Source organism: Engystomops pustulosus, chromosome 4 (assembly GCF_040894005.1).
Source record: "Engystomops pustulosus chromosome 4, aEngPut4.maternal, whole genome shotgun sequence".
Taxonomy (NCBI): Eukaryota; Metazoa; Chordata; class Amphibia; order Anura; family Leptodactylidae; genus Engystomops; species Engystomops pustulosus.
The window spans coordinates 53,883,214-53,892,082 of record NC_092414.1 but is presented as its reverse complement, the minus strand read 5'-3'; the positions used below and the strand labels follow the sequence as shown (position 1 = coordinate 53,892,082).

Here is an 8,869-nt window from a genome sequence, read left to right as displayed (position 1 = left end):
TATCTAGGTCTGTAAGGAATTTAGTCCGGGGAGTATTAAGACCACCATGGGCCCAGGGCTGTATGAATATTATAGCCCCTACAAGTCACAAATTCACTTCCTACAAATGATACTAGAATCAGCTTATTGGAGAATGGAGGATGATGAGTCCCTTATGTCTGCTTTCAATCGGCAGTTTCAGGACCTTTGAAGGACATTCAAAGGTCCTGAAATGGCTCATGTGTGAATGTGTACTGAAAGGAGGAACATATGTACGAGGATTTCATGAGTAAAGGTCCTTCTCTGTATAAAATATGGGAGGCCATGAGCCCCCTAAAAGGCTTGTGCCCCCGGTAACTGCCTATATTATAATCTACTACTGAGTTTGGTTACTAGTAGCATATCCATTTTCTTATTTTTAGAATAAATAAACATTTATCTTTAATTACATATATGACAAAGTTTACTATTATCACCAGAACTATTCATGAGTGAAATAAAAAATTTAAAAAGTTGCTACACTTTATTTCTTACTGTAATGCTACAATGGAGAGTTTGGTGAAGAGGTCTCTGTACAGCTTTCCATAAGAGAAAGATGTAACTGATTATTATCCTTTCTCCGCATTGTTTGCAATGCCTTACCTTTGTCACAATGTTCTCCAGTATAGTTGGGTTCACATTCGCAGTACGGCTCCCCGCTCTCTGAGGGTCTGCACTGTCCGTGGTCACACTTGATGTTCTGGCAGGTGATGGAGGACTCGTTCTTCACGTCGCAGTACGTCCCAGTGTAGCCTTCTGTGCACATGCATATGTAACCATTTTCAGTGCCAACACAGGACCCGTGTACACATCTAAAACCAAGATATCATTGTCAGTCTATGCCTTTATATAAGAAGACCTCTTTAAAGATGCTAGAAGAAATAGCATAATGTTTAAAACAAAAAAAAGGTTTTAGTCAATAACATTTTCTACAGTTTCCCAGTGAATTAAACACAATATTGAATTGGTCCACTGATGAGCACAATTAACCCCACAGAAGACAAGTCCTCATATGGTTTTGTAAACTGAAAAAAATTATGGGAGGCACGGAGTTAAAACTGGAGACACAAAAACAGAAAATGGCTGTGGTGTTAAAGGGGTTTTCCCAAGAACACAAGTTAGGCCCTATACACAGGATAAGGCCTAAATTGCTGATCAGTGGGGGTCTCAGTGATGAGACCCCCACAGATCACGAAAACAAGCGGTCTGATGGGGTCCCACATACCTCTGTCGTACTCCACCTCTTGTCCGCTACCAGCGTTCTCTGGTGCGCGCTCCAGGCAGTGGCTGCTAAAACCTTGCGCTGTTTAGGGGTTGTGTTCTGGACTGCTGGGAGTTGTGGTACCTCTGCATGGTGCCTGCGATTGTGCTTTGTTGTTCTGCACCATGAGGGGTTAGTTCCCAGAAGTTGTCCAGCTCCTATCAGGTTCTGGAGGTGGGGTTCTGGCTGCATAAATTGCAGCCTCACTAGTCACCTGTGCCAGTGTTTGAAATTCCTTCATCACTTGCTCCTTAGGTTTGACCTGCTCTGTGTTCTGAATTGTTGTGACCTCGGCTAGTTTTTGACATTGACGCTTTTGCTTCCTGATTTTGCTCTTGACGTACCCTCTCGTTGTGAATCCGGCTAGTTTACTACTCTTTTGTGTTTTATGTTTGTCAGTTTTCGTTCGTGTTGTTCCCTTTCCACACTTAGCTAGTGTATTTCGAGTCTTCAAGTAGTCGCCCCACGGTTTAGCGTGGGGGGGCTATAGGAAGGGACAGAGGTTAGGGCAAGCTCAGGGCACACTTTCCCATCCTTCTGTTTTACCCAACCCTAACAGAGCGCCATACTGGGTGATCTCCGTCAACTCCATAGTGATTAATGGAGCAGAACAGTCATGCGTGGCCGTCTTTTCCATTACTCTAAGGCTACATTCACACGACCGTATGATTTCTCCAGTCCAGTATTTACGGGCCGTATATACGTGACGTTTTTCATCCGTATGCAGCACGTATTTAACCCGTATTTTATACATGCCCATAGACTTTTAGGGCATACAGAACTGAAATACGGGAGAAAATAGGACATGCTCTATATTTTTATACGGCCAGTATACGGTACGTACACTCCAGTGTCAAAAACGGCAATATAAATGGTTGGACGTATTGTCCATTGAAATGAATGTGGCCGTATGTAACCCGTAAAAAAATGGTACGTATGCGGCCGTTTTCATACGTCCGTGTGAATGTTGCCTTAGGGTAGTGACACACGTGGCGTTTTTAGTCCGTTTTTAGTTTTGAAGGTTTGACCAATTATCTTAATTCAAACTGGTCAAAAACGCATGCGTTTCGATCTGAAAACGCACTACTAAAAACGGCCTAAAAACGGCCTGTGTGTCACCACCCTGACGGAGCAACAAGGGGTCCGACAGAGATATGTGGGAACCCATTGACACCTTGTTTTTGTGATTTGTGGATAGGGCCTTACTTGTGTTCATGGGAAAACCCCTTTAAGGGGTCTGTTAGCAGGTAAACTACATGAAATGTGATTTCATGTATTCGTCTTTCTGAACCGCAGGCTACATGATTGAGCCACCATAGCCACGTCAGGTCTTCAGAGATGAGACATTACAGAGCTCTTGTGGCAAGTGAAGATAAACATCTCAAGATAGACGTGAATGTGGTTCACTAATAAAATCTTGTGTACAACTTACTTGTGGTTATCACAAAGGTTTGCCACTTCTTGGTCACACAGAGGTCCAGTCCATCCAGGATTGCATTCACATATAACGCTGGCTTTCTCCATAGTGCGACAGGAGCCGTGCTTACATATATTACACGACTTGCATCCAGGATACACTCCGATGGACACGGGAGGCAGCTCTCTAAAGTCCTGCAGTTCATTGTTAATTCGGACATCATGTATACATCCATGAAAACCTATGGGAATGCGGTCAGTCCTCTGGCGTAGAGAGGAGATTCCGGAACTTGGTGGGATGCCTACATGAAGACACCAGAGAGAATAGACAGTGAAGAAAATGTTTTTCAACATTAAAACATGACTGCAAGATGTTATATTCAGAAGAGCCCTACCTCCGAGATAAAGGGGGGTGTTCAGATTGAGCGATGGATGTCTCTGGAGTTTCCCAAGGGTTTTAGGAGCTCCTTTATCAACAACCAGGCTGAGGGTTTGATTCAACATCACAAGTTCCACAGTATGAAACAGGCCGTCATTGATAGTTTCCACACTGAAAACAAAGGAGAAGACTATTAGATTCTGAAGTGTGATTGATGAAGAACAACAGGTCATGGTTACACATAAAGAAGGATTATATATATAAAAAGTTATCCAGTACAATCCCTTAATGTGACACTTCAGAAAAAATGGAAAAATCCCAATTGTCACAGAGATCAAAACAAATTTGTCTGGAGTTACAATCATAAAATATACAGTTCCGGCTTAAATACGAATTCAACTTAAGAACAAACCTACATCTTGTACATAACCCAGGGACTCCCTGTACAGTATATTCATTATTAGAAAGTGAGAATGTGACCTCTTGTCAGATACACAAATCCATGTAATTCTTAACCACAGGAACCTGACAGGATGAATCACAATGATTTTGAGATGCAAAGCAATAGGTAAGGTACTACTCACTGACTGCACATACTCGGGACTAGGGATATAATGAAAAGGGGGAAATAATCACTGGAGTGAACCTCCGGTTCTAAAGCTATGGAAATAAATATTAGGATGCAGATGTATTGTAAGGCATTTATGCATACCATGCTTCCAATTTCTAAGCTGTTAACATTTACACTCAATGGTGCCAATCTCAACTATACCACTGGGTGGCGCTGCTGGGCTAGTAAATTCCTCATTTATTTCCTCTTTCCAGTCACATATAACTTTTCCGATAAATATATAACTGAGCTATAAATATGGACTTAAGACATTTTGGGACTTAGCCAAAAAAATAAATCCCTAACATTTTCCCATGCATTTTCTCTTCCTGCACAAACAACAAATATCTCTATGGGAGTCCCATTTACTCCTGGCTGATGTTGCAGTCACTAAAATTTGAGCACTCCCTGCCATTAACCTAACATCTAAGCAGTTTTTATAGGGTTTTCAAGACACATTTGATCTTAAGACTTTTGGCCATAGTGTTATAGTAGAGCTCTGCAACCAGGAGCCTTGATCTTTACAAGTGGTTTTAGCTGTTTAAAACTTAGACAGTATTAGTTATTCTTTGTATTCTAACAGAGACAGCTAAAGGCCTATTCACACCTGTGTGTGCACCTCTTGTGTAACTTCCGTTAGGCTCCTGTTTTATCTGAGCAGAAAAATTAGACTGAACCTTCAGCGCTGTTTCTTCAATCCCACAATAAACTGAAGTCTAAACAGGTGTAAACAGACACTGGCGGAGGCAATTCAATTCTATTGAAATAAATTTACGTTTTAACAGTTTTGTTCCATTATTAGTGACAGAAGATAATAATGGAGGTCCAAACACCGGCGTGAACTGGGCTTAGTAATACACCAGATTTCTGAGTAATGAGTTTACATCACTTATTACTCAACTTCATTTTCAACAAAAATATGTGTGAAATGTAGTCGTATGGTACAGATCCATAAACTCCACCACTTTTCTGCTAAACCTTTACAAGACAAGAAGCTAAAATTGTCCTATTTCAGTTCCTGTATTACCAGCCTCTATGAGTAAATATAAGGGTTGATTTCTAAACACTGGTGATCCACTGGCATCATATGCAGAACCATTATTACACATCTTAATCATTTTGCTAAATCCCAGGTTAACTCTCCTCTGAATATGTGGCTTTTACATTTTTTGTAAAATTTTATTGGTCAAATTATGTTATTACAATTACATTTCAGTCAAATAAAATGTTCCATTGATACATGGCCTTCCTGCCAGATCCTGGTTGGATGGTAATAAAATAATAAAAGAACAAAAATATTAAATGGAACCTGCCGCCAGCATTTTATGGTATTAAATTCTCTAGGATAAAGTGTTTTATTTTGTGATTGTACATTTGTTTTCTTAGATTTTCTGTCCATGATTAAGGGAGCTGCCATTCTGAGCAGCAGCAGATATACTGTACAGCAGCCTAATGGACATGGTCAGCAATGCTCTGTAGCAACTCAGTGACATCTGTAGAGCATTTCTCATTTAGCAGCTGTTAATAAACATTTATAAGTAGGTTTTTTAAAGGAAATTTCACACCCATGCCCTGAGGGTGCTGTTAGTTTAGTGGAAAAAAGGCTGGTAAGGAACATATTGTAAGGTCTGAATTTCAGGAGCAACCATTCCTAGATTCCTAAGTATGAACCAATGCAAAGGTGCCATTTTATTGGATAATTACATCTTTCATGTAATCATAGGGGGAAATTCATAAAACATATGATAAAGGCCACGTCCTGATGGATATATCAAGTGGCCTCTTGATGTATTCATGGAGTAGGGTGGCTACTGGGCAAAACTACGCCAGGTACGTGCTGTGGGAGCAGGGGCAAGGGTGAGACAGTTGAATAGCCTGTGAAGCTAGAACACAGAGGTCTTCTGGTAACACCCCCCCCTGAGCCCTTCTTACTCATTAGCATAATTTTTAACGTTGATTTGAGGAGGAAGGAAAACCAGACATACTATAAATATTACCAGGAGAAAACTGACCTCATAGCCATATCTCTTACTCACTCAATAAACCACCATGCTGGGATGATAAACTAAGGTCACAGTGAATTCAACTCCCTTCCCACAAGTAGCTCAGAAAAATTACAATGAATGGTTTAATTTTTCTTGCAATACACTTTGTTTCTGGAAATGGTGTTCAGTTGGAGCTAAAATCATTATATGTAGTTAATGGCTTCCATTAGGAGTAATTACTGTTGGCCCGCTAAGAAGAAACATTACACAGTTGGGTTTGTGTTGTTAGAATCAATATTTCCGTAAATAAGTATATGTCCATTAACATGAAATGCTGTCAGAAAGTCTTCTGAAGCAGAACTTATCAGGAAAATAGACCTTTTTTTCAGCTGGAAATTGATTCTGTGTACTGTAAGGAGACCAGAAATGTGTGAATGTGCTAATTTTTCACTTGGGAAGATTACGAAATATTGGCTTTTTACTAGCAAAGAGAGACGCCATAAACCACAAGTGCAGCGTAGAGTGAAACACAATGGGACAGCGGAGCAGAGTGCTCAACAGCTGGAGAAAATATTTTCATAAAGGAATAAAGTTTTTATGCAAATAAGAAAGGTAGTCATTAAATGAAAACCAACAATTTTATACTTGTTCCTGTGCTGTTTTGGGCTGGTCAATTTTGAAGTAGATACAAAAGTAGACTTATTGAAGTGAACTACGTTAAGTGGGGTTGTCCCAACTCTCCTCAGACAACGTGTCCAAAATTATGTGGCAGAGGCCATAATTGGATAATAGGTCCAAGAGATTTACGAAATGCTGTATGTAGAAGGTTGTCTGTACTTGTACGGGATTTTGGTGCACGCGATTGGATTTTGGCGCATCGGCGCCGGCTTGCACGCGGCAGAAATTGGGGAGCATGGCCATCGGACAACCCAACCGATTCGGACAAACCGCAGAATTTAAAAAGATTTTGTGTTGCAAGATCAAACACTCACATACACCAGGAAGAAGCAGGTGAATTCCGGCGGACCCCGGCGCAGCAGCGACATAGGAATGAACTCGGACGCACGGTCTTTGTGAATCGTGCCGGACCCGAATCCACGTCGGAAAACGCACCGCGGGATCGCGACGGGTAAGGGAATCTGCCCCATTATTCGAGAGCTCAATTAACCAGCAGGGGAAACAGATGAGGTACCATGTTTCCAAGTATAATTTACAAGTCGTCAGTAAAAAGTCTGGCATACTCAGGATTGACTAGGCCACCAGAGTATCAGGAGATCCCTGCAAAGCGGTGGACTAGGACTAGAACAAGGCAGCAGAGATCCAGCACAAAACAAGTCCATTTGGTGGAGACTTTGGTGCTCTATAACTTACCACTAGGCACAACGTCTGTGACCCCATATAATAGAATATTGTAAAATAACAAATTTACAATGTAGTGAATGTAGATGAATGTATTACATTAAAATAGAAGACTAAGGAACAACATTATATATTTTAATAAAATAAGTAAATGAGCCTTGAACCCTCTTAATCCCTTCAGGACCACTTTTTTGCATTTCGAGACCATCTATGGCAGTCACCTCGGCAGTTCCCGGCAGGTGTCATCTGTATAACAAAGTCTTTGATCCCTCTAATACATAACTTCACTACCGGCCAAGGTATTTTTGCAAGTGTAGGAGATGTTTACAACTGAGCACTTTCTTACTGCTGTATGACTATACTGCCCTGTGGGAGGGAGTTATCTGTAACGGTTAGTATATAGTCATTGGCTCTTTAATCGCACCAGCGCACGGGACAGAATTAGGAGAAATGTAGAGAAGTTTCTAGAAAGGATAACACTACACACTCCAAAGACCATCAAAGTGGTCTCTAGTCCAACTAGAACTGTTATAGTTATTTGCTGAATTGTTATTGTTAAATAGGCCTGCAGCTAAAACTAAAAAAAATGGCCTGTAGGGAAGGAGGTAAACATACCGGTAACAAAGTGGTTAACAATGGTGTAAAGATCTGCTATTACACAGCTCAAGAAGGCAACATAGGTTATAACATAAGAAATCAATATTACATAAGATTAGTGAGGAGCAGACCTGATAATGTTCAGGTTTCGCCGAGTTGAAAATTTAGTTTGGGACTCAAACTACCGGACCTAAAACCCTACCAGTAACACCTGAAATGGGTCATGGTAACCGGTTACATTCTGTCTCCCCATAATGGTGGCCCTGGCATATTAGTTGAGATGTATACTATAGTGCAAATCCATGACTGGAGCGAAAGAAATTAGTGGACACTTTAATGAGTGTTTGTTCCCCTCTGATTTAGTGGCTCATCCCTCCATCATCTTCGTGGAGTATTTGCAATCAGATCTTCTCAGTCTGTGCCAATATTTTTTATGATTATGATCCTGTCCAGGTAATTTCACACCGCACTGTGCAGTCACCGCACTTACTTTATTTTGCATTTGTTTTTTGCGTTTAGCCTCTTTCTAAGCTTTCCCTATCCTTCTTTTTAAACCAATAAGCGATTAGTGTGACATTTTTGTAAAGGCCAAAGTATTATGCAGCATCTTGCCAAACCTCAGCAGATTGTGCAGGGCAAAGGTAGCTGGCTCGCCATAAATCTTATTGTAATGAGGTGTCAGCTCAGATGGAGACCTCCCCCTTGATCAATATGAAGGGCAGAGAAATAATTAGCCCGGTGTGGCTTTAGGAAGAGAATCTATAATTCTGCATGATGAGGAGAATGTCCGCTGTCACATTGCCATTGTTTAATCAATGTTTAGGAGCAACAGAGACCACGATCCCTGACTCTCAGATCCTCAGTGTCTCCCCAGGCTCACACTGATAATTAAATGCATGTAATAGGACAGTTTTATCTTAAGAGAACCTGCAAGACTTAAAATAGAGGTCTTCATAATACACAACTATATTCACTTTATAGATGCTTTCATAGCTAACAACTCCATAAAGAGTTTCCCCTTTTGGGGTAAAAGCCATCCTATACCCAGGCTTTTATTCTTTCAGTGTAACAGTATTAAAGGTCGGCTTAAAAAACAACATAAATCTGCTAAAATTCTAATCAAATAATATATAAAATCAATGCAGGACTTTTCTGGACATGGTTCCTGAACTATTTGAGATTGGGAAAGGACCACACACCCTGTTTTTTTGTGCCGCCCCTGGAGCTAGATCTCAGCATTTCTG

At 40.8% G+C, this 8,869-nt stretch overlaps 1 protein-coding gene across 1 annotated transcript in view; it reads right to left on the bottom strand.

Moving 5' to 3' along the window:
* SLIT3 (slit guidance ligand 3) overlaps positions 1 to 8,869 on the bottom strand; it is a 315,456-nt gene that overhangs the window by 1,402 nt on the left and 305,185 nt on the right. The window contains exons 33-35 of the mRNA XM_072145924.1: positions 3,091 to 3,245; positions 2,712 to 2,997; positions 622 to 830 (exon numbers count right to left, since the gene is read on the bottom strand). Coding sequence (XP_072002025.1) covers positions 622 to 830; positions 2,712 to 2,997; positions 3,091 to 3,245 — 650 coding nt within the window. The remainder of the gene's footprint in view (positions 1 to 621; positions 831 to 2,711; positions 2,998 to 3,090; positions 3,246 to 8,869) is intronic.